The sequence below is a fragment of the Papio anubis genome, chromosome 3 (genome assembly GCF_008728515.1).
Source record: "Papio anubis isolate 15944 chromosome 3, Panubis1.0, whole genome shotgun sequence".
Taxonomy (NCBI): Eukaryota; Metazoa; Chordata; class Mammalia; order Primates; family Cercopithecidae; genus Papio; species Papio anubis.
In genome coordinates this window covers 146,991,257-147,017,966 of record NC_044978.1, presented here as the reverse complement: position 1 = coordinate 147,017,966, position 26,710 = coordinate 146,991,257, and the positions used below count along the sequence as shown (strand labels likewise).

Here is a 26,710-nt window from a genome sequence, read left to right as displayed (position 1 = left end):
CCTGCCTTGGCTTCCTAAAGTGTTGCGATTACAGGTGTGAACCACTACGCCTGGCTAAACAGAAATTATTACCTATAAAGATTAATACCTGCTGCCAATAACGAGCTACTTCTGGCAAATTCAGAGCCTCACAGAGATAAACCAAATTCAGAACATCCTTTTGGAAGCAGCTCCCACCAAACCCTACAGAAAGAAAAAAATAAACAGTATTTTCATGTAAGAACGAGAAAACTCAATCATGTGACAAATTTCTTTATACTAAATCAGAAACCTTATACTAAGATTTTTTAATAATAAAATTCAGATAGATAAATAATAGGCTTATAAATTATGTAAAATTTGCAGGCAACAACTCCACAAGTAACTTCCAAATAATTTTCTAACTAAAGTTTCATTATGACTACGTTTAACTTTTTATATTGTTCCCTTTTATCTCCTATTTTTTTCTCATTCATCTAGTATGACTGCCCCACATTCTTTACTCTAGCAGAGGGTCAGCAAACTTTTTCTCTTTTTGAGACAGAGTCTCCCTCTGTTGCCCAGACTGAAGTGTAGTGGTATGAACATGGCTCACTGCAGCCTTGACCTCCCAGGCTCAGGTGATCCTCCTACCTTAGCCTCCCAGGTAGCTAGGGCTACAGGTGTGCACCACCATACCTGACTAATTTTTTTTATTTTTTTGTAGAGCTAGGGCTTCACCATGCTGCCCAGGCTGGTCTCAAACTCCTGGGCTCAAGCAATTTGCCTGCCTTGGCCTCAGTCTCCCAAAGTGCTGGGATTGTAGGCATGAGCCACTGTGCCTGGCCTGGGTCAGCAAACTTTCATGGCAAAGGGCCAGACAGTAAATATTTCAGCCTTTGTGGACCATTCAGTTTCTGAGGAGACTATTAAACTGCCACTGTAGCTCAAAAGCAGCCATAGACAATATGTAGTCTAATGGTCATGGCTGTGTTCCAATAAAATTTATTTACAAAAACAAGCTGTGGACTGGATTTGACCCAAGGGCCATAGTTTGCCCACGCTTGCTCTAGTGCAATGCAGTATGCAGTAAGGAATAATATGGCTTTGGAGTTAGAAACATCTGGTCACTCAGTTGCATGACTTCGAGCAAGTTGCACAAATTTCCCTGGGTCTGAAGCATCTCTAAAAAAGAAAATAACAGCATCTTCCTAACAGGTTATAAGGATTCAGTGAGATATATAAAGCACTGGTACCAGCAAATAATATGCCTTCAGTCAATAGTAGCTCTCTTTATTAGAGAAAAATTTGAATTTACCAACACTGGCTTTTAGAAACTTGTTTCCAATTCTCTGGTCCATTCCAATTGCTGTTGCTACCTCTTCTACATCAGCTCCTGTTGCTTCACACAGAGCACTTATGGAATTAATGCTGCTTATTCTCTGGGCAAGAAAAGCATTTGCTGTCTTAAAAAAAACACACACACACACAGAGAAGAGTAAGATAGGCTAAAACAGCAATTTTACACATCTAGTTTATATTTCATTGCGTTGATGCAAATTACTGAGGGAGATACATGAGATACTGATGAGCTCAATTTGAGGAGACAATGGATGGGTTAGAAAGGGAAAATGTTTTAAATTAGAGAGGACAGATGATTAAGAAAAAGGGTAAAGAGAAGGAAAGAGTGATAAAAACCAAATTACTATTTTAAGATTTCATAATTTTTCAGAATATTTTATACCCTGATATATGATCTCCCTTGTGAAAATTATTTCATAATTTAAACGTGCAAGAATATGATCTTCAAAAGCATAACCTCTTACTACTATTAAAAAAGTATCTGTGTAGCTTATCAGGCTTAAAATAAATAAGTATTTGGCTTTAATTTAATGGACAGTTGAATGCTAAATACTAACCAGTTTGGAAAGCTCTGAAGACCAAGTATTAGTGGTGAGGATCTTTTCTTTGGGAACCCAGTGCTCATATACAGCACACAGGGCCTGCACAGCTCTCTGGCCCTCTGGAGTTTCATCCCCTCCAATCAGTACCCTGTCTGGGTTCTTTAGGTCCTTGATGGCCGTTCCCTCTGCCAGAAACTCCGGGTTGGACAGCACCTAGAATCCCAATGCAAAGGAAAGTTTTAAGCTAGAATTAATTTTGGGCAACTTTAACACATCAGTATTTACATAAGAACAACCAGATTCTAATGCTTCATTTTTTATACCTGTAGATTCAAGTTGGGTTTTGTGTTTGCATCAAATATGCGACGAATACTTTCTGCTGCCCGCACTGGAACCGTGCTTTTCTCAGTCACAATTTTATACCCATTTGAGTTTTGCACAATGCGTCTAGCACAAGCTTCAATATACTTCAGATCTGCTGCCCGGCCTTTCCCCATTCCATAGGTTTTTGTCGGAGTATTCACCTGATGAAAGTATATGGGATAAAGAACAGAGTGCCTATGAGATAGGGATTTCAAGATATATCCTGAAGTCCTGGTTAAAGTGTGGAGTTAACAATCATCAGTAGTCCTGATTTAATCCTCTGTTAGTTCCACAGAAATAATACATTTTATAAATATAATCATCAGAAGAAATAGCTTGAAGCATCTAGATAACTCACTCAATAAATTTTTTTGGGAAGCTACTATCTATATGACAGATAACTAGAGCAGGCAGATTCCAGGTAAGCCCTGAAGATATATAAATGAACGAGACAGTTATCCTAAAGGACTTCACAATCTGAAATGAAACGTAAGCCTTTTCTTATTTCTTATTCTCTTTATTGTATGTAATGTATCATTATAGTCCTTAAAAATAAGCTTTAAAGTCTTTTTTTTTTTTTGAGATGGAGTCTTGTTCTGTTGCCCAGGCTGGAGTGCAGTAGTGCAGTCCCGGCTCACTGCAACCTCTGCCTCCCAGGTTCAAGCGATTCTCCTGCCTCAGCCTCCCAAGTAGCTGGGACTAGAGGCATGCGCCACCACACCCCACTGCTTTTTTAAATATTTTTAGTAGAGACAGGGTTTCATCATGTTGTCCAGGCTGGTCCTAACTCCTGACTTCAGGTGACCTGTCCACCTCAGCATCCCAAAGTGTTGAGTTTACAGGCGTGAGCCACCGCGCCTGGTCTCCTTTCTTATTCCCCTATTTTTATAGTCCTATATCAACAGTCTTTTAAAATATTGCAATATTATTCACAAATGCTTTCTGAGTTCATTAAAGCTAGACATTATCTATCATCTTCAGGATACAGAATACTATGTGGACAAAGACTAGCTTTTTTTTTTTTTTTTTTTTTTTAAGACGGAGTCTTGCGCTGTCACCCAGGCTGGAGTGCAGTGGCACGATCTCGGCTCACTGCAACCTCTGCCTCCTGGGTTCAAGCGATTCCCCTGCCTCAGCCTCCTGAGTAGCTGGGATTATAGGCGTGCCACCACGCCTGCCTAATTTTTGTATTTTTAAACGGGGTTTCACCATGTTGGCCAGGGTGGTCTCAAACTCCTGACCTCAAGTGATCTGCCTGCCTCAGCCTCCCAAAGTACTAGGATTACAGGCATGAGCCACCGCACCCGGCCAATGGACGAAGACTTTCCTTTAGAGAAAAAAAAAAAAAAAAAAATCATGAGCCCAGAGTCTAGGCATTTAGTTTTGGATTACATGTAACCTTGGAGAAGTGTGGCTGCCTCTGCCTCAATGACCTCATTGGAAAATGAGGATAGCAGGCTCTCTAAAAACTAACACATGAATGTTATGATGCTCTGACAAAAATTAAAGTGCTCTGAAAAGTCTAAAACTTAAAGGGAATAGGAATTATTTTTGAACTAATAGTAAGTAGTACTAACTCTCTTCTCTTGATGAGATTATAACCCAATGGGAGACTAAATAAAGGAACAAAGTGAAAATAAATCAAAACTTGAAGATTGAGTTGAGGTATGAAAAGCAGGAGGAAAAAGTTGTTTATATGCATGGAACAACTTAGGGCAAGAGTTAGATGTAATGGTGTACAGAAAGGCAGACAGCTCATGATGTAGGGTGAAACTGGCTAGAGATGGGAGATGACCAGACAGCTTCCCCTGATAAAGGAGCTTTGAAAACAACAGTTGAAAACTGATCGCTACAAAATAATTCCTGTCTGGCATTCAAAAACAGATTATTTTTAAATGTCCTTTCTGCAGAAAACTCTTCTATTACCATTCCAGGCTCTGGTCACCTAAAAATTAGACTAAGTAACTCATTGATTTTTTTCCAGGTACCTAGCTACTCCAAAATATTTTCTTTTTCTTTTTTTTTTTTTTTTTTTATGCCTCTACTCTAAGTTTCTGCAAGTTTAAATAGTTTAAATAGGGGATGGGTAGGTAAATCATAGAAGCTGCATGCATCAATTTCTCTGAAATTATTAAGGAGGTCAAAAGGAAGAGACTGAATTTTTTTTTTTTGAGACAAGGTCTCCTGTCACCTAGGCTGGAGTGCAAGGTACAATAATGGCTCACTGCAGCCTCAACGTCCGGGGTTCAATCAATCCTCCGACCTCAGTCTCCCAAGTAGTCAGGACTACAGACACATAGCACCACGGCCAGCTAATTAGAGACAGGGTTTCACCATGTTGCCCACACTGGTCTCAAACTCCTACGCTCAAGCGATCTGCCTGCCTTGGTCTCCCAGAGTGCTGGCTGGGATTACAAGCATGAGCCCTTATGCCCAGCTCATAAAGATCTTAAGTCAAATAACACTGTCACTCAGCTTCCAACTGGTGATAGCTATATCATTACACACAGAATATTTGAACAGATGGTTACTAGGACAATAAGATGTAAGTTGCGGCCGGGCGCGGTGGCTCAAGCCTGTAATCCCAGCACTTTGGGAGGCCGAGATGGGTGGATCACGAGGTCAGGAGATCGAGACCATCCTGGCGAACACAGTGAAACCCCGTCTCTACTAAGAAATAAAAAAAATAGCCGGGCGAGATGGCGGGCGCCTGTAGTCCCAGCTACTCGGGAGGCTGAGGCCGGAGAATGGCGTGAACCCGGGAGGCGGAGCTTGCAGTGAGCTGAGATCCGGCCACTGCACTCCAGCCTGGGCTACAGAGCAAGACTCCGTCTCAAAAAAAAAAAAAAAAAAAAAAAAAAGATGTAAGTTGCTTTGGTTCAAATAGTGGATTACTAGAGTTTAATCTCAAGTGTTGGTTCTGTTTTTTTCATTATAAAGCCACATTATGAGGTAAAGATGTCTGTTGGTTAGCCTGATAATCTAACCAACATATGCCAAGTTACAAACAATTAATGTAAAATTCATTTAGAGAGGAGATGCCTGTAAGTTTGCAAACTGATTTTCTTCATCTCACCTCTGCCAACCACTGGAAACAAGAAATAATGATAATATAAAATATATTATCATTACATGTGCTTTCATGTTACCAGAATTTCCTAGTTCTTTTTTTTTTTTTTTTTTTTTGAGACAGAGTCTCGCTCTATTGCCAGGCTGGAGTGCAGTGGTGCGATCTCGGCTCACTGCAACCTCTGCCTCCCAGGTTCAAGCGATTCTCCTGCCTCAGCCTCTTGAGTAGCTGGACTGGCACACCACCATGCCCAGCTAAATTTTGTATTTTTAGTAGAGACAGGGTTTCACCATGTTGGCCAGGATGGTCTCGATCTCTTGACACCCGCCTCGGCCTCCCAAAATGCTGGGATTACAGGCGTGAGCCACTGCACCTGCCCATTTCCTAGTTCTAAATCTCAGAACTTTGTTTGAGTTTACTTGTTCAATGACTTGAAATGACATATTTGATCAGATGATTATGGGGTTTTGTGAACTGTTAGATAAAGTGACAACCAAAATTCAACTGGACAACTCTATACTCAGCAATGTTGAGGCTTAATATCAATGGATTTACTATTAAAGTATGATGAAACTTTTATATAGACAAGAACACATTAAAATTCACACAGCAAAGGAAAATACTTACAGAAATAAATACAAGATCAGCTTCTTTGATGGCATCATCAATATTGGTAGAAAAAAATAGATTTTTTCCTCGACAGGATTCTACCACTTCTTTTAGTCCTGGCTAGAAAGAAAAAAGACATATAGCTTGCCAGTGATATGAGATAACCTAATAGTATAGAATTACATTTGTTAAAGGGGATGGTAACATTGTAATTTAGAGGTCTAGGTTGTGCTCAAATTACCTTTGTGGAAAAGTTAAGGATCATATACCAAAGGCCATAAGTGCACATCTCATTTTTTAAATAGGGACAGGGTCTCACTCTGTCACCCAGGCTGGAGTGCAGTGGTGCAATCTCAGCTCACTGCAGCCTCTGCCTCCTAGGCTCAAATGATCCTTCCATCTCAGCCTCCCAAGTAGCTGGGACCACAGGAGCCACCAGGCCTGGCTAATTTTTGTATCTTTTTTTGGTAGAGATGGGGTTTCGGGGTTTCACTGGGTCGTCCAGGCTGGTCTCAAATTCCTGGGCTCAAATAATCCTCCCATCTCAGCTTCCCAAAGTGCTGGGATTATAAGAGTGAGCCACCATGCCCAGCCTATTTTATTTTACTTTACTATTTTATTTTATTTTATTTTATTATTTTATTTTATTTTATTTTATTTATTTTATTTTATTTTATTTTATTTATTTTATTATGAGACAGAGTCTCTTTCTGTCACCCAGGCTAGAGTGTAGTGGCATGATCTCGGCTCACTGCAACTTCCATCTCCCGGGTTCAAGCAATTCTCCTGCCTCAGCCTCCCAAGTAGCTGGGATTACAGGCATGCACTACCACACCAGGCTAATTTTGTACTTTTAGTAGAGATGGGGTTTTACCATGTTGGTCAGGATGGTCTTGAACTCCTGACCTCAGGTGATCCACCTGCCTTGGCCTCCCAAAGTTCTGGGATTACATGCATAAGCCACCACACCTTGCCTATTTTATTTTTTGATACAAGGTTTCACTCTGTCCCCCAGGCTGGAGTGCAGCTGCATAACAGCTCACGCAGCCTTGACCTCCCAGGCTCAGGCAATCCTTCCTGCTCCTCCTCCTAAAGTGCTGGGATTATAGGAGTTAAGTTACCATGCCCTGTCTCATAAGTATACTTTAGTAAATAAAGCAAAATGGAAATTGCCATTAAACTTGCTACAATCAGAAGAGCAGCTCATTTAATGCTTTGTCATTGTTTACCATGTGCCTTACTCATAAGAGTTAACTATTAACTGTGAGTATCAACACAATTTTCAGAAAATCCAAGGTCCTCTTTGATTTCAAGCAAATATATGATTTTGCATTGTCATTATGAATGCACATTTTTACTCCCAATAATTCAGGCCAATACAACTGGCTGTGAAAGTCAATTTACTCCATATATACTTAAATAAATATACATTTTTCTAAGTCCTATTGCAAGGAACCCTTTAATTTTTAAAAAATTCCCAGTTTAACAGGAGATATATTTATGTTAAGAATATGGAGGGGTATAAAACCACTTAACAAATATTCTTAATTCAAGCCTAAATATGATTGGACCTGTACCTTTAGACCTAACTACCAATTTACGTTAAATAAAGAATAAGTTGACAAACTCCAAGGAACCCAACCAGCAAAATCTAGACTGAAAAATTTCTTTTTTTTGAGACAGAGTCTTGCTCTGTCACCCTGGCTGGAGTGCAGTGGCACCATCTCGTCTCACTGTAATATTCACCTCCCAGGTTCAAGTGATTCTCATGCCATAACCTCCCAAGCAGCTGGGATTACCGGCGCACACCACCACACCTGGCTAAATTTTGTATTTTTAGTAGAGACGGGGTTTTTACATGTTGGCCAGGCTAGTCTCGAACTCCTGGCCTTAAGCGATCCACCCACCTCAACCTCCGAAAGTGCTGGGATTACAGGCATGAGCCACTGTGCCTGGCCTAGACTGTGATAATTTCTAGCCAATAAACAAACTGGTTTATTCAACCAATAGATATTGCTTGAAGCCCAACTATTGTGGGCTACCAGCCTGGGCAACATGGCGAAATCCCATTTCTATGAAAAAAATTTTAAAAAATAGCTGGGCATGGTGGCGCGTGCCTGTAGTCCCAACTATTCGGGAGGCTGAGGTAGGAGGATCACTTGAGTCCAGCAGACGGAGGCTGCAGTGAGCCAAGATCGAGCCACTGCACTCCAGCCTGGGCCACAGAGCAAGGCCCTGTCTCAAAGAAAACCAAAATTATCTTTTAGAGATACATGATAAAGTATTTATGGATGAAATTATAAGTAATCAGCATGGTGGTAGTTGGGAAGGGAGACTGGCCATGTAGATAACTGGTGAAACAAGATGATAGACACATAGAGATTCATTGTACTATTATCTTTAATTACATGCTTGAAATCTTCCATCATAAAAAGCAAAAAACAGACCTAAACCACTGAAGCTCACTCTTAGGGGAGAAACTTCAAACAATATCCATCCATAATATTATGGATGTTTAGAAAACTATGTCTATAGCAAAGTGAAAGCCCCTTCAGGGGCCATAGGTCTGGCATTGCATATAGAGGCAACTCCCTTTTCTTCAATGGTTCCAAGGTCTCTTAACATAAGTAACTGGAGGATGTGAAAAATGTACATTTGAATTTCCATTAGTTTGATTAAAATAATGGGACAAGCAAAATATATGAACCACTGCAACCATAAATATGATGTCACCAATCACAGTAACAGGTTTCCTTGGTTATTTTGGCTAGATTCTAGAAAATGAGGGAAAAGTTTTATAGAGTCGGGATTTGCAGAGAATAAAATTTAATTCAGTCCCGTGTATAATCTCCTAATATTTAAAGTTACTAAAATTAAAGCAATGCAGAATTCATATACATATAATAAAACTTCAATAAAGACTTACATAATTTTATTAAAATCAGTGGGATCTTTGTAGATCTCCAAAACTGATGCAGAAGCAGTTAATAATATAGGTTCTATCTGTTATTAGGTTCATTATGTAATTATCATAATTGGTATCTAGAATGTATATGGTACTTTTAATAGAAGAACTCAAATTCTTTCACAGGGTAAAATTATCCTCAGTAAAATGAAAAAAAAAGGCAAATTATCCATTTTTTTTTCTTTAAAGTAGTTATTAATTTTTTTTTTTTTTTGAGATGGAGTCTCTCTCTGTTGCCAGGCTGGAGTGCAGTGATGCGATCTCGGCTCACTGCAACCTCTGCCTCCCGCACTCAAGCAATTCTCCTGCCTCAGCCTCCCCAGTAGCTGGGATTACAGGCGCGCACCACTACACCCATCTAATTTTTTTTTGTATCTTTTTTTTTAAATACAGACGGGGTTTCACCATGTTGGCCAGGATGGTCTCGAACTTCTGACCTCAGGTGATCCACCTGCCTTGGCCTCCCAAAGTGCTGGGATTATAGGTGTGAGCCACCACACCTAGCCTACACTGTATTTTTTAATGAACAAAGTTTAAAAAGCAATATCTATTCAATAAATATTGTAACACAAAAGGATGTGTTTTAACTGTTAAATATTAACAGAATCTACTATTTTCTCAGTAATTCATGTAATGAGAGAAGAAAGAACATTAACAGTAAGTCAAAGCCCACTGTATGCCCTCTCCGAGTCACTATTGTTCCCAAATTACCATCATGCTGAATTCTATAATCATAGATTTGTTTGCCTATTTTTGAACCTTATGCAAATGGAATTATACAGTATGTACTCCTTTGTGTCTGGCAACACTACTTTTGTAAGATTTTAACCATATTCTTAAGTGCAGGAGTAGTTTCCTTGATTTTCAACACAGTAACAGTATTTTGTTGCAGTATTATACCATAATTCATGTAGCCATTCTTTTTGTTTGTTTGTTTGTTTTTTAAGATGGAGTCTCACTCTGTTACCAAGGCTGGAGTGCAGTGGTGCAATCTCAGCTCACTGCAACCCCCACCTCCCAGGTTCAAGTGATTCTCCTGCCTCAGCCTCCCGAGTAGCTGGGGCTACAGGCATGCGCTACTACACCTGGTTAATTTTTGTATCATTTTAATAGAGACAGGATTTCACCATGTTGTCCAGGCTGGTTTAGAACCCCTGACTTCAGGTGATCTGCCCACCTCAGCCTCCCAAAGTGCTGGGATTACACGCATGAGCCACCGCACCCAGCTTCATGTATCCATTCTATTGCTGATTAATATTTAGGTTGTTACTTCTGTCCTTTACTGCACATATGTATGCATCTCTGTTGGATATACACTTGGAATTGCTGGGTCACAGACTAATAGTTTTTTTTTGTTGTTTTTTCGAGAGAGAGTCTCACTTTGTTGCCCAGGCTAGAGTGCAGTGGTGCCAACAGGGCTCACTGCAGCCTCAACCTCCTGGGCTCAAGTGATTCTCTTGCCTCAACTCCTCAAGTAGCTGGGACCACAGGCACATGCCACAATGCCCAGTTAATTTTTAAATATTTTGTAGAGACAAAGTTTCACTATATTGACCAGGATGGCGTCGGCCTCCAAAAGTGCTGGGATTACAGGTGTGAGCCACCGCGGTTGGCCTTTAAAAAAAAAAAGAAAGAAAAGGAACAGGGGTCTTGCAATGTTGCCCAGGCTGGGCTTGAACTCCTGGGCTCAAGCAATCCTCTCGCCCAGCCTTCCAAACTGTTGGGATTACAGGCGTAAGCCACTGCGCCTGGCCTATATTTTCAGCTTTAGTAGATACTGTCAAACAGTTCTGCCAAGTGACTGTACCAATTTATATTCTTACCAAGCAGAGCATAAAATTCTAACTGCTAAACACTTGGTATTGTCAGTAATATTATTTTAACTATTCTGATGGGTATCATTATTCTTATTTATTTATTTACTTATTTGGAGACAGAGTTTCACTCTGTCACCTAGGCTGGAGTGCAGTGGTGCGATCTCAGCTCACTGCAACGTCTGCCTCCCAGGTTCAAGCAATTCTCTCACCTGAGCCTCCTGAGGTGCTGGGCTTACAGGCATGCACCACCACACTTGGCTAATTTTTGTATTTTTGGTAGAAACAAGGTTTTGCCATGTTGGCCAGGTTGGTCTCGAACTCATGACCTCAAGCGATCTGCTCACCTCGGCTTCCCAAAGTGCAGGGATTACAGGTGTGAGCCACTGTGCCCAGCCGTATTTTTTTTTTCTTTTTATTTGGAGATGGGGGTCTCACTATGTTGCCCAGGATGGACTTGAACCCCTAGGCTCAAGTGATCCTTCTGTCTCAGCCTCCTGAGCTGCCAGAACTAAAAAGCCATGCCACCACGCCTGGCTTATTTGTGAAGACTAGAATATACTGCTGGCAGAATTCATTACTGAATGTTTGGATATAAGTATGGCTTACAGGGTTTCAAATGACTTGCAACCCTGTTATCAATATCAGCATTACAGAACTCTCCATCAAGTTATCTTTCCAAAACATTTTTTTAAATTACCCTAAATCGAATATAGTAATATATATATATATATTCTTTTTTGAGACAAAGTTTTGCTCTGTAGCCCAGGTTGGAGTGCAGTAGTGTGATCTCAGCTCACCACAACCTCCACCTCCTGGGAATAAGCGATTCTCCTGCCTCAGCCTCCCAAGTAGCTGGGATTATAGATGCGCGCCACTGCATCCAGCTAATTTTTTATATTTTTAGTAGAGACGGGCTTTCATCATGTTGGCCAGGCTGGTCTTAAACTCCTGACTTCAGGTAATCCGCCCGCCTTGGTCTCCCAAAGTGGTAGGATTACACTTGTGAGCCACTGCGCCGCCAATATTTTAATCCTAAATCTGATTCAGATATAATAAGTAAATCTGTGTTTTTGAGTGACTACTACTCTATGGGTGCTTTTTCATAGATTCCCATATCTTCTATTCCTATAGATAGCAGGCAGACCTATCTTAGAGATAAAACTGGATTGAGACTTTCCTTCTAAAAGTCTAAGGCAACTAAAGTCTATGGTTGATAACAGTCATAAATAAATAAGCTTTGGCTGGGTGCGGTGGCTCACACCTGTAATCCCAGCACTTTGGGAGGCCGAGGAGGGGCGATCACCTGAGGTCAGGAGTTCGAGATCACACTGGCCAACATGGTGAAACCTCGTCTCTACTAAAAATACAAAAATTAGCTGGGAGTGGTGGTGGGCACCTATAATTCCAGCTACTAAGGAGGTTGAAGCAAGAGAATCGCTTGAACCCAGAAGGCAGGTGTTGCAGTGAGCCAGGATCGGGCCACTGCACTCCAGCCTAGGCAACAAGAGCGAAACTCCGTCTCAAAAAACAAACAAAAAATAACCAAGCTTTTCTTGGGGAAAAAAACAAACATATTAATATTAGCTAGAAAATGCTACCATCAAATTTTCAAATGCTTTCCTGTTGAGTTTCAAAAGCATAATATGATGAACTCTTTTTACAGTGAGATGTCAAAAATAAAAAAAAAGGAAACCAGATAGCTCAGTAAAATAGTTAGAAGCATATTTTTCTAAATTCTGTAAATTCACAAAAATTTTGAAATTCCAGTTAAAAAGATTTGTGGCACCAAACTCTAAATATGAAAGATGCCATTTATCCATCTAAGGTTTATGTGATGTTAGTATAATAATCCAAAAATATATTAAACTTATATTAATATTATAAAAGTTTTATTTATTTTATTTTTACAGGATACCACTTTTTAACTTTATTATAATATGGTAATGATACTAACAGACAAGATTGGAAAATAGGGAAAGCGGCCAGGTGCAATGGCTCACACCTGTAATCCCAGCACTTCGGGAGGCTGAGGCGGGTGGATCACCTGAGTTCAGGAGTTCAAGACCAGCCCAGCCAACATGGTGAAACCCCATCTCTACTAAAAATACAAAAATTAGCTGGGTGTGGTGGTGGGCTCCTGTAATCCCAGCTGCTCAGGAAGCTGAGGCAGGAGAATTGCTTGAACCTGTGAGGTGGGTGTTGCTGTGAGCTGAGATTGCGTCATTGCACTCCAGCCTGGGCGCCAGAGCAAGACTCTGTCTCAAAAAAAAAAAAAAAAAAAAAATGAAAACAGGGAAGAGAAAAAATTAGCCATAATCTCACTGCACTAATACAACCATTCTGATAGACTTCTTTCTGGTCATTTCTCCTACCCACATTACCGAAAGTAATGTGTTTTAATGTCCATATGTTTTGTATCCAGATTTTTTTTCATTTAATTTCTTATCAGTTACAGTTATAGATTTTATATTAATAGTGCATATAAATTATTTAATAAAGACAGTAAAAAAACAAAGAGCATAAAAACACAGAGTTGTTTAATAAGCTTACCTCATAAATAGGAAGTGTAGGAGAATTCCATGCATTGATTCTTGATTCATTGACATCAACAACCGTTACCCTGATTTCAGGACACATACGAGCAATGACACTACAGGTGGGTCCTCCAACATAGCCTGCACCGATGCAGCAGATCTTCTTAATTTCAAACATGATTGTACTAGAAGGAAAAAAGTAAGACTGTTCTAGTATTGAAAACAGAAAATTCAAAGAAATCATATTGTACTTTATAAAAACTGTCAAGGTGACAGATACCTGGAAAGATTTCCTAGATTCACTCTGAGGAATTATGAAAATAGTGATTTAAAAAATAACATTCCAATTGGATGACCTAGCCTGTTCTCAGCTGCACTAGCATGAAACATATGGAAATAATCACAGTAACTGATATTACTGAAAGGGAGCCACAAAGATTATAATGACCTAATATTTAGAAAGTAAAGAATCAAAGCAAAACATTCCTTAGAGCTATAATACACTAGGACAACCTTGATTGCTGACCGAAAGTTCCAGGATGAACATAACTGTACAATTTTTGCTTAAATAAATGCTAGTGTACAAAGATGTGTTTATAACAGGTTTAGATTACGATGATATGGAATAAGATTAGTTCCACAGCCCAGAATTGGCCTCTGAGATTATATGCCCTACACACTACTTTGGCTTTCAAAGTTTACTTTTAGGTACTAGGCAATAATCTTAAACTCCATTTCAACTTTAATCAGAAACCATAAGGTGGTTAAAGAAAATGTAATTTCTGTAATTACCAAAGCTGTTACACAGATTTTTTTTCTTTCCAGTGCCAGCAGAAAAGTGGATTACACAGATTTTGATAGATTTTCAAAAGCATTAGGTGAACTGATTCACACTAATCAACATGGCAAGGAACTGATTTATACATAACTATGCTCATTTATCTGTTATAAGGAGAACTGTCAAACTGATCAGATTCTTAGAAGCAAAGAATGGTTTTGCCTTGCCAAGACCTCAGACATCATCTAATCTAACCCATTCAGATTCCAAAGAAAAGGAAAATGGTAATCACAGAGTTTAAGAATTTTTTAGTGTACTCCTGTATGGATCAGAGAACGCACTCTGGAAGGCTGGCCTAATTTGAAGGCCTGGCAAGAAGAATATCCCTATTATGAAAAAAGACAAATCATATACTTAAGATTATCCAATTTCTTTTGGTTTGAATCTGTATTAAACAATATTCTAAATTTTCATTTAGTTCTCTGGATAGATTTCCCTACTAGAAGAAAACGAGCTGACTAATCCATGTAAGCATCCTGGACTGTTTGTAGCCTGTGTTAATAAACCACTAATCTGGCTTATACATTGATCTTTAGTGGTACAGATGTCAACTCATGGAGTCTGATCCCTCATGACTTTTTTTTTTTTTTTTTTTTTTAATGAGACAGAGTCTTACTCTGTCGCCAGGCTAGAGTACAATGATGTGATCTCAGCTCACTGCAACCTCCGTCTCCTGGGTTCAAGCGATTCTCCTGCCTCAGCCTACCGAGTAGCTGGTACTACAGGCACACGCTACCACGCCCAGCTAATTTTTGTATTTTTTGTAGAGATGGGGTTTCACCACGTTGGTCAGGATGGTCTCGATTTCTTGACCTCGTGATCCACCCGCCTCAGCCTCCAAAAGTACTGGGATTACAGAAATGAGCCACCCTGGTATTTATTTTTTTTGAGACAGAATCTCACTTTGTCACACAGGTTGGAGGGCAGTGGCATCATCTCGGCTTATTACAACCTCCACCTCCTGGGTTTAAGTGATTCTCGTGCCTCAGCCCGCCAAGTAGCTGGGACTACAGGTGCATGCCACCACACCAGGTTAATTTTTGTATTTTTAGTAGAGAAGCGCTTTGCCATGTAGCCCAGGCTGGTCTGGAACTCCTGAGCTCAAGCAATCTGCCTGCCTCAGCCTCACAAAGTGTTACGATGACAGGCATAAGCCACTGTGCCAGGCCCCTCATGATTTTTAAAAAACAATGAAAAGAAATAGAATTTTGGTAAAATAGTAAAAATGGACAGAATTTTGAATCGTATGATTCAATTAAATAAAGCAATATTCTTAGCCCTATGAAATAAATTTTTAAAAATTATTTATTCTGGCCGGGCATGGTGGCTCACGCCTGTAATCCCAGCACTTTGGGAGGCCGAGGAGGGTGGATCACCTGAGGTCGGGGGTTCAAGAGCAGGATGATCAACATGGCAAAACCCCGTCTCTACTAAAAATACAAAATTAGCGGGGCATGGTGGCACCTGTCTGTAATGCCAGCTACTTGGGAGGTTGAGGCAGGAGAATCGCTTGAACCCGGGAGGCGGAGGTTGCAGTAAGCTGAGATCATGCCATGTTGCACTCCAGCCTGGGCAACAAGCATGAAACCCCATCTCCAAAAAAAAAAAAAAAGAATTATTTATTCTGAGTAGATAATGTTCATATGGTTCAAAATTAAATCTTTTGTAACAAGGTATACATGAGAAGTTTCACTCCAACCCCTTCCTTATCTACTTTGCTATCCCCTACTTTGCTTCCACACAAGCAATCCGTTTTCTTGTACATCCTCCCAGCTACAAGTACATATACATATATTCTAATAATTTTGTCTTTCTAAATGCAATAGAATACCATACATACTATTAACACCTGGTTTTTTTCACTTAATTAAACCCAGTATATCTAGAATACCTAAAAAGTAGAATCTCAAAGTAATGTTGGACCAGAGGATCTTTTAGGGTTACCATTTAATCTCCTAGCCCAAAAGTTATTAGGGCAGCCTTTACCCTTAATCTCAACCAGGACAGGTTCTGCTAACACATTTATTAAATGAGAATCAGTGTCTACTTGTTCTAGTTCCTGGACTTAAGGAGTTCAAAGTTTAAGAAGGCACAGCCAGGCTAACAGTGATTGCTGCTGCTCCCTGCTGTATCCTTGACTCCTAGAATAGCAGCCTCTCAATGATTATTAATTGAATGAATGAGTAACTCTCCACACAGGCCTCTCTTTTTGAGATGAAGACTTCTGTGTAAACAGCTTTAGTTCAGATTGCCGATCATAGTATTTTTCTTTTTTTTTTTTTTTTTTGACACAAGGTCTCACTCTGCTGCCCAGGCTGGAGTGCAATGGCACAAGCTGGGCTCACTGCAGCCTCCGCCTCCCAGGTTCAATCGATTCTCCCACCTAGCCTCCCAAGTAACTGGGACTACAGGTGTCCGCCACTATGCCCAGCTAATTTTTGTATTTTTTGGTAGAGACGGGGTTTCACCATGTTGTCCAGGCTGGTCTCAAGCTCCTGACCTCAGCTGATCCACCTGCCTCCTCAGCCTCCCAAAGTACTGGGATTACAGGCATGAGCCATCGCACCTGGCCAAGTTCTTTTCCTGAGTTACCTAAAGAACTTCAGCATGTTTCCCCAGAGTTACTTCTTATCTGCCTTGATTGTGAGACCACATTTCAACTTGCTTTACATACATCAGTTGGGTTAGACTACTGATGGCCGGTGAACCTGTATCATAGAACTGGATATGTTTTACACAAGCTTTATTTGGGGTATTCTCACCTTGCTATTTCCCATGAAATACGGCTTATAGATGACAATGGGAAAATCAATGAAGAGGCTGATGTATGATCTGTGCAAGTCCAAATAAATGGTCACTTGGAAGTTTCAATAAAATCTTCAATAAGCTTTAACATGGAGTTTGACATAGTGTTAGTGACACATCTCGCATGACACAGATGTCTTCCAATTCCATTTTCTCTTTTTTTTTTTTTTTTTGAGATGGAGTCTCACTCTGTCACAAGGCTGGAGTGCAGTGGCACCATGTTGGCTCACTGCAACCTCCATCTCTTGGGTTCAAGCAATTCTCCTGCCTTAGTCTCCTAAGTAGCTGGGATTACAGGCACCCACCACCATGCCTGGCTAGTTTTTATATTTTTAGTAGAAATGGGGTTTCACCATATTGGCCAGGCTGGTCTCGAACTCCTGATCTCAGGTGATCCACCCACCTCAGCCTCCCAAAGTGCTGGGATTACAGGTGTAAGCCACTGCGCCCAGCCCCATTTTCTATTTCTACTTTTATGTACCCTCTGGCACTCTTATTCTGCTGTCAGAGACATGAGAGTGTCTCCTTATTAAATGGGTTATTTTGAAATGAGTTTTTACCTCTGTATTTTGGGAGAGTCACAACAAACCAAACCATTCCAAAACTACTCTTCATGTAAAATTTCATAAATTCAAATAAACATTCCAACCCAGAAGGGGTCACTAACAAATAACAAATGCCCTACTACAATCTAAACAGAAAATAATCCTTCTAGCCCCAGCTCTCCACAGCATACTTTGCATAGGTACCCAGGAGCTAACGATAGGCATTATAGTTGGATACATCAGCTTCAAACATTTTAATCATTTCCAGAAATTAAACAGTAAAAGATGCCTGAACAGAGAAAAATATTTAATCAGTAAGAAAGCCGGTATTAATTTTATGTCTAAGGGTTATCATGTAAAGCTGTGGAAGTAAACAAGAAGGAAGATGGATTATGCTTATCCAGTTAATAGATTTTGTTAGAAAAACGAGTACAGCAATGGGAGAAGAAATGAGATCTTTTCAACCAGGGTTGTCTACCCCTTACCTTAAACTGGATCCTGGCCACTAACAAGCACATCTCAGAGCAGACAGTCAGCTCTTTGATTTCCAGAATCCCCCTGAAGAAAGACTACTGTTCTCCATTTCTTAGGGGATTTGAAGAAAATCAAAGGTTCACTGTGTCTTTGAGGACTGTCGATAGACAACTACTGCTCTGTATGCCCATGAATAGATCCCTACCAGCGAACCCCTCTTTTCTCCATACTAGAATTCATAACCCTACTAAGTTATCTTCCTGTATATTTATAGGACGTATAATTTTTCAAGATCTCACACAAACATGGTCTCCCGAGACACCCAGGAAAGGCCTTCCCCGACATCAAACAGAGTAATTCTATGGTGTGGGGGTCCAACAATGGATTCCAGGACATCCCAGATACATATCACGATAGTCTCAGGATTTTGCTCTCAAGAGGGCTTTCTGGCTTCGTTTCTATTTGGTTTCTTAAGAGAGGCGGCATGAGAAAAGCAGGAGCCCCTCAGGTGAGCAGACTCTTAAACACAAACAAAAGACTACGATTCTGCGGCCAAAATGTGGTCCCCAACGAGAGAACCGCTTCCTATGGTGGGCGTTCGGCTTTGGAGGCGGCAGGGAAATCTCATCCAAGTCAGGAAAGTGGGTAAAAGCAGAAAGAGAAGGGGCTGGAAGACTCACGAGTCTTGAATAAGAAGCCCAGGCTACCCCCATCCCTAGGACAGCAGTTCCAACATGCGGTTCCCGCCCTAAAGCCCAAAGAGACGAAGGTCGTGAGTCGGGAAGCCCGGGACCCAGCGCAGCGAGCAACCGGGAGCAGCGCACACCCCAGCCCCGCTCCCTCCACATCCCGCCCAGACCTGGATCATCCCGCACGGGCGGCGGGGCCAGCCTGGGAGCGGCGCTTACCCACTTCCCAGCAGCAAGCGCAGGGACCGCTCTTATCCCGATCGTTCGGACAGCACCTTCCTACGGGCCGCGCTGCAGCAGCTTCTCCACCCGCGCCCAGCTCCGTCTGAGCTCCCTCTCGGCGAACGCCCCTCCCTCAGGCTGCCACGCGCTACACTCCTGAGTCCCGGGCCTCAGCCCGTATTTAAAGGCTTCTGCCTGAGAAGGCGGAGGCTTCATTCCCCCGCAGCCAGGCCCTCCTGGACTCTGCCCTCAGCCGCTTTCTAGCTCCCCCTCCCACTACACAAGGCCCAGGGCCGGGTCCCTATTTCCTACAGGGCCCAGGGGCGGGGAGACGGGGGCTGCTCCTGGCGGGGAGGGCCTGCCCCGCCCCTGACCGAGCTAGGCAAATCCGCTTGGGCCAGCTCAGCCGCTCCGCCCCTACCGCGAGCGGCGCTGGGCGGGACTGCGTGCGTGGCGTGTCCGCTGGACCAGGGGACTGGGGCAACCGGAGGTGTAGGCCCTTTGCTCGCCTACCCGGCGGTCGTGGGTAGCGGAGGGGTCAAGACTTGTTGTCTAGCAGCCGTCTCCCCGCCGCCCTGTCCTGGCCGAAGCAAAGGCCGCGTGCGGTCCGCGTCTGCCAGGCTTCAGGGCTGCGCGGGTACTGGGTGGGTGGTGGGCCGGGCGACCGGAAGATCCTGGCCGCCTTTCCGGTCGCCTCAGCACCCTGGAGCGCAGCCCTCGGGTTTCGGTCCCCTGGACTCTGCAGGTCGGTCCCGGCGGCGGATTATCCTCGCCCACAACCTCGAGGCCCCTGGGTCAACCACACCTTCCGGGCCGGCAACCCAAGGTTTAGTCAGATTCCTCCAGACCCATCGCTTCTGGGAAAGAGGCGCCTCCCGTCAGGAGGATGCTGAGTTCCTCATGACTGGACCAGTGAGTGTCCACTCCCTGGTCCCTGGCGGGAGAGGCGGGACCCCCACGCCCTCCCGTTGCTCTTTGCAGAGATGTTCCTCAGGCCCAGTCCGGGATTTGGAATATCTGTGCATGCTGTGGAGCAGAGAGTATGCAACATGTAAGTGCCGTGCGTGAGGAAGAGTACAATTAACCTATGGAGCCTGCTCATTTTTAATGTGGAGGGCATTTCTGTTCCTTTCTTTCGCCACTTCGAGGTCTTTTTAACTAAACCTCAAATCTAAGATATAAGAAAAAAAAGCCAGGCATAGTCATGGCCTTTTATGTCCCTCATTAAGGATTACATCAGGTGACGTAAGCCATTTTAACATACATCATGAAGAAAATGATTAGTAATTTATAAAGGCACATTAAAATACCATATAAATCACGGTTTTCTTGATAGGATCATGATGGCGACTTCAAGAAAGTCGTTGAATGTGGATGAAACAGTTTGCTGTGGATTGTAGCACATGTGGCAGGATATGTAGGCTTGCTTGTCGTTTTGAGACGGAGTCTCCCTCTCGAAGCCCAGGCTGGAGTGCAGTGGCGCGATCTCCGCTCACCGCAACCTCCTCCTCCCGGATTCAAGCGATTCTCCTGCCTCAGCCTCCCGAGTAGCTGGGACGACAGGCTCCCACAACCATGCCCGGCTAATTTTTGTATTTTTAATAGAGACGGGGTTTTGCCATGTTGACCAGGCTGGTCTCAAACTCCTGACCTCAGGTGATTCGCCCGCCTCGGCCTCCCAAAGTGCTGGGATTACAGGTGTGAGCCACGGTGCTTGGCCAGTAATATGTAGGCTTTCTACATTCTATGCAGTTCAGTTCATTCATCCAACAAATATTTAATGCCTGTTGTGTGTCAGACGTTATCCTAAAGGCTGAAGATACAAAAGGGATTAAGACTCAATTCCTTTGGCCGGGCACGGTGGTTTACGCCTGTAATCCCAGCACTTTGGGAGGCCACAGCAGGTGAATCACCTGAGGTCAGGAGTTCCAGACCAGCCTGGCCAACATGGTGAAACCACCCCCCCCCCCCCCCGCCTCTACTAAAAATACAAAAAGTTAGCCGGGCAAGGTGGTGGGCACCTGTAATCCCACCTACTCAGGAGGCTAAGGCATGAGAATTGCTTGAACTCGGGGGCCGGAGGTTGCAGTAAGCCGAGATTGCACCACTGCCTTCCAGCCTGGGGAACAGAACGAGACTCCGTCTCAAAAAAATAACCAAACAAGAAAGACTCATTGCCTTCTTGCAAAGCTGACAGGTTGGGTAGAAGAGATATATAAAGTAATTGCAGTACATAAGTGCTATAGTAGGGCATCTTTTTGAACTTGGGACATATGTAGATTTAAGTTACCTAATACAATTTGCTTTGTAATAAAAACCACTTATCTATGATTAGTCCCTTCATTTTGAATTCAACATTTTTCTATTTAGTATTCACCTCACATTTTTTTTTTTTTTTTTTTAGTATTTTGGTAGAATCAGACTCTTCAAAATGGTTAATAGGATTTCAGAAATTAAATCAATTATCAGTGCCAGCTAGAAGGGACCTTTGGATTTAGGACAGCGGTTCTCCAAATGTGAGCTGGGGACTGTAGACAATCTCCGTGGTTCTTTCTGGGATCCATGAGGTCAAAACGTTTTCATGTGTTGCTTGCTTTTTTAACTCTTTTTCTCTCACAAGTGTGCAATAAAGTTTTGTGGAGACTATAATGTGCTATCAAAGCAGATAGAATTAAGCTGTTTTTTAAGTCAGATATTAGAGATTACAAAAATGTAAAACAATGCCAATCTTATTTTTTGTTTTTAAAATATAGTAATTTTTCATTTAAATATGCTATTTATGTTAACACGTAATGGGCTTATTGTCAATTTTAAGGAATTAATCTTTTATATGTAATCAGTTTTCATATTTAATATGGTAAATACCAATAGTTACAATCCACATGAAAAAAATTTGTTTGACTCTTCAATTTTTTTTTTTTTTTTTTTACTCCAGCCTGGGTGACAGAGCGAGACTCCGTCACCCAGGCTGGAGTGCAGTGGCCGGATCTCTGCTCACTGCAAGCTCCGCCTGCCGGGTTTACGCCATTCTCCTGGCTCAGCCTCCCGAGTAGCTGGAACTACAGGTGCTCGCCACCTCGCCCGGCTAGTTTTTTGTACTTTTTAGTAGAGACGGGGTTTCACCGTGTTAGCCAGGATGGTCTTGATCTCCTGACCTCGTGATCCGCCTGTCTGGGCCTCCCAAAGTGCTAGGATTACAGGCTTGAGCCACCGCGCCCGGCCAACTCTTCAATTTTTAAACATGCCAAGGGGTCTTGATACCACAAACTTTGAGAACTGCCAAGGTAGGCTAGTTATTTTCAAATCATGTTTCATGGAGCCCTAAATCCTCTGGTAGTGTGTAAGAAATCTGTGAGGATAGAGAATTTAAAAAAAAAAAAAAAAAGTAGGAAGTTAAAGACAAGGCTCTGGGTCCCCACATCTCCCCATCTTCCTCTAATGGCAGTTCAACTTTTCTCTGTTTATCTGGGTTTTTTTTGTTCTGTTTTTGTTGTTGTTGTTTTTTTCCTTGAGACAGTCTCGCTCTGTCACCCAGGCTGGAATGCAATGGTGCAATCTCAGCTCACTGCAACCTCCATCTCCCAGGTTCAAAAGATTCTCCTGCCTAGGCCTCCCAGATAGCTGGGACTACAAGTGTGCACCACCACATCATGCTAATTTTTGTGTTTTTAGTAGAGACGGGGTTTTTGCCATGTTGGCCAGACTGGTCTCAAACTCCTGACTTCAGGTGATCCACCCGCCTCGTCCTCCCAAAGTGTTGGGATCACAGGCATGAGCCACCATGCCTGGTCTGTTTATCTGCTTTTTATATCAATTAGGTAGAGACTCGCAAACTTGAATTATTGACTACTGTGCACCTACAGGCTCAACACCAAGTGGAAGCTGACAACACTTGGGGCTTCCACCCTCTGAAGCAACAGCCCAAGCTATACCTCAGCCCCTTTTAGTTACAGCTGGAGCAGCTGGGACACAAGGCACCAAGTCCCTAGACTGCACATAGCAGAGGGACCCTGGGCCCAGCCCACAAAACCATTTTTTTCTTCCTAAACCTCCAGGCCTGTGATGGGAGGAGCTGCCACGAAGATCTCTGACATGCCCATTTTCCCCACTGTCTTGGTGATTAACATTCAGATCCTTTCACTTATGCAAATTTCTACAGCCAGCTTGAATTTCTCCTCAGAAAATGGGATTTTCTTTTATGTCATGTTGTCAGGCTGCAAATTTTCCAAACTTTCATGTTTTGTTTCCCTTAAAAACTGAATGCCTTTAACAGCACCCAAGTCACCTCTTGAATGCTTTGCTGCTTAGAAATTTCTTCCATCAGATACCCTAAACCATCTCTCTCAAGTTCAAAGTTTCACAAATCTCTAGGGCAGGGGCAAAATGCTACCAGTCTCTTTGCTAAAACATAACAAGAGTCACCTTTGCTCCAGTTCCCAGCAAGTTCCTCATCTCCATCTGAGACCACCTGACTGGATTTCATTGTCCATATAATTATCAACATTTTTGTCAAAGCCATTCAACAAGCCTCTAGGGAGTTCCAAACTTTCCTACATTTCCCTGTCTTCTTCTGAGCCCTGCAAACTGTTGCAACATCTGGCTATTAATCCAGTTCCAAAGTTGCTTCCATATTTTTGGATATCTTTTTAGCAGTGCCCCACTCTACTGGTACCAATTTACTGTGTTAGTTCTTTTTCATGCTGCTAATAAAGACATACCCAAGAGTAGGAAATTTACAAAAGAAAGAGGTTGATTGGACTTACAGTTCCACATGGCTGGGGAAGCCTCACAATCATGGAGGAAGATGAAAGGCATGTCTCACATGGCGGCAGACAAGAGAAGAGAGGACTTGTGCAGGGAAACTCCCATTTTTAAAACCATCTATTCACTATCACAAGAACAGCACAGGAAAGACCTGCCCCCATGATTCAGTTATCATCCCTCCCACAACATGTAGGAATTATGGAACCTACAAGATGAGATTTGGGTGGGGACACAGAGCCAAACCATATCAATCATAATAAGGTTTTGTTTGGGTAAAACGTAAGCCTTTCCCTCCCCTCCCCTCCCCTCCCCTCCCCTCTCCTCTCCTCCCCTCTCCTCCTTCTCTCTTTTTCTTTCTTTCTCTCTCTCTTTCTCTCTTTTCTTTCTCTTTCTTTCTTTCTCAGGGTCTCACTTTGTCACCCAGTTTGGAATGCATTGGCATGAACACGGCTCACTGCAACCTCAACCTCCCAGACCGAAGTGACCCTCCAGCTCAGCTTTCAGAGTAGCTGTGATATGGTCTGGCTGTGTCCCCACCCACATCTCATCTTGAAACCCAGTGGAAGGTAATTGAATCAAACTTTGTCTGATGGATAATGATTATCTATAATTCCTTTGCTTCAGCCAACATTGTGGAGCGATGAAGCTCAGTTCCTGCATCCTGACAAGCTTTGAGAAAATTTCCTAACCTTTTTGTACATCTCACAGGTGCCAGTGCACGTTTACAATCCGTGTTTGCATTTTCAAAAGCTAGTTAGGGTTAGCATTTCTGTAGCCATGGTATGAGGAATCTGACGCTTCACTGCCTCTTGTAATCTTGCAAGAAAATGTGCGTAGGGCTCCTGCGACCCTTGCGTGATATGTAAAAAAGATTGTACTGGGACCTTTTCCTCTGGAATTGTGGCCCAGGCGTGTTTAGCAGCCAAGGCACACTGCTTATAAGCAGCGTCTAGGAGTGCCATTTGATGTTCCAGGTCTGAATAGGGGCCACTACCTGACAGCATCCTCTGTAATGTCTCCGTGTCCAGCAGCACGATTCTGTCTAGCCTGGTCTGCACACAGTTCTTGCCAATTTGAATTCCATGTCAGGTATGCACTAGCAGACAAACAAGTGCAAGCCAAATGCTTTACATCAAAGGGTGGAAGGCGCATAGCGCCAAATACAGATTCTAGCAATCCTAAAGTAAATGGGCTTTGTACTCCATTGTTAACTACACTAGCTTTTAATTCCTTCAGCAACTTAAATTCTAGTGGGGTGTGTTCATGTATAAGCTGCTGTGGATTATTTGGATCGGGCCTTACGGAAACAGGAAAAGCACAAGTTCCTAAGGGTTCTCCAGCTATAGCAGCAGAGTGTAAAATTCTTTGTATTGGGGTCTCTATTTCTGCTACTGAAGGAGGCAGTTTAGATGTTTCTGCTACTAGAGGGGGCAACACAGGCCAATTTTCATCCTCCTGCTTCTGTTTATTATTTTTAATTGGTGCTGTTGGGGGAAAAGATTATTTCAAATTTTTAGACTCTGAACATGACTCCTGCTGTCTAGCAGAATAAGGAATGAATAATGGCAGAAGAATAGTATGAACTAAACTCCAAATATAAAAAAGAAGTAGCCAGATTCTTCCCCCATGTTACCCTGATTCAGAAACTTCCCATTCCCAGTACCTCTTTAGGGCACTGACCTTATATCAGCTGCCGGCAGACTCTTCCCAGTGTTTCTCGTTCTGGTTCTTCTTGTCAGTTTCACTTTCTCTGCTCTAGCAGACCTTCACTCACGTCCCTGTCCCGGGTGTGACTTGTCACTGTCGGTTGTTATGGGAGTGAACAAAGGGGGACGAATGCAGAAATGAAGACAAAGACAAAAAGAGTATTTTTGGAAGAAGGGGTCAGGGGGCTGCCTGCTTCTAGTGAGCAGGGCTCTGAGCTTCTACAGCCCTTTGTATTTATTAGGTAGAAAGAGCAGGAAGGGAGAGGTAATGGTTGGTCAACTGCTTGATTTATCACAGGTACACATAATTGCTTTCTTTGTACAATAGGCTTCAGATGTTCCTGTAGATAATCACAAGGAACACTACGCTTGGGGCGTGACTGCCCTCAGCACCCCTTCTGGTGGCAGATGCAGTTGTTAGTTTTCCAACATCCTGCTTTCATGAGAACAGTTTTCTGTTTGCTCATACAGAATCCAGTGGTATACTGAGTTGGTCACGACCCTCATTCTTTTGGCCTGTAACAGGCTCATGCCTGTAATGCCAGCACTTTTGGAGGCCGAGGCAAGAGGATCACTGGAGCTCAGGAGTTGGATGGAGACCAGCCTGGGCAACACGGTGAAACCCCATCTCTGCAAAAATTAGCCTGGTGTGGTGGGGTACGCCTGTAGTCTCAGTTGCTCATGGGGCTGAGGCAGAATAGCTTGAGCTCCAGAGGTCGAGGCTACAGTGAGCCATAATGGTGATGCTGCATTCCAGCCTGGGTGACAAAGTGAGACTCTATCTCAGAAAGAAAAAAAAAAAAAAAAAAAAAAAGGGCTGTTAGATGAAAATGAAGACAAACAACATTTTCAAGGATATAAATCTTAAACCATTTGTTGGGGGTATAGGCTTTGGTGTCAGATTTCCATCTGTCCTATATTTTGTAACCACAAATTGTCCTGGCTGGATTAATTGTAAGGAAGCCCCTTTAAACACATCTAGGCTTCCAAAGTTTGTTTACATACTAATTAGTTGTCATGAAAAGCTGCATTCAACCCAGGGTCTGAGATGCCTTTTGTATATAAAGTGCTTCCTCTACATACGTAACAGATTCATTTATTTAAAAACAATTTAAGAGGCTTTTTCTATAATGCTAAACCTGCTGTGTGGTATTTGTGTTTAATTCTGGTCAAAACTAGTAAACACTGCAGTTCAAAACCATTAATCATCAAGCATAGACCAACTATCTGAGGTTATGAGCACATATTTAAGAGGTTAGACTCTGGCATTCCAGATATTGCAAATAATACTTTTCTCATTTCTAAATTTCCTAGAAATAAGTGGAGATTTGTATAAGGAAATAATACTCTTTAAAAAATTTATTTTTGACTCAGGATCTGGCTCTGTTGCCCTGGCTAGAGTGCAGTGGTGTCATCACAGCTCACACAATAGCCTGGAACTACTGGG

At 42.4% G+C, this 26,710-nt stretch overlaps 1 protein-coding gene across 4 annotated transcripts in view; it reads right to left on the bottom strand.

Moving 5' to 3' along the window:
* The window catches only part of UGDH (UDP-glucose 6-dehydrogenase), a 36,204-nt gene extending 10,382 nt beyond the window's left edge, over positions 1-25,822 (bottom strand). Inside the window, exons 1-8 of one of the 4 annotated variants that reach the window (XM_021938378.2) lie at positions 18,791-19,101; positions 16,821-16,945; positions 13,237-13,405; positions 5,923-6,024; positions 2,186-2,386; positions 1,878-2,075; positions 1,277-1,424; positions 89-183 (exon numbers count right to left, since the gene is read on the bottom strand). In XM_021938378.2, coding sequence (XP_021794070.1) covers positions 89-183; positions 1,277-1,424; positions 1,878-2,075; positions 2,186-2,386; positions 5,923-6,024; positions 13,237-13,398 — 906 coding nt within the window. In that variant the 5' untranslated portion in view covers positions 13,399-13,405; positions 16,821-16,945; positions 18,791-19,101. Of the gene's footprint in view, positions 1-88; positions 184-1,276; positions 1,425-1,877; positions 2,076-2,185; positions 2,387-5,922; positions 6,025-13,236; positions 13,406-16,820; positions 16,946-18,562; positions 18,626-18,790; positions 19,122-25,237 lie in introns of those variants that run through there. The other 3 variants (XM_009206689.4, XM_009206686.1, XM_009206688.1) reach the window with 3 other exon arrangements.
* Between the last annotated feature and the right edge of the window lie 888 nt (positions 25,823-26,710).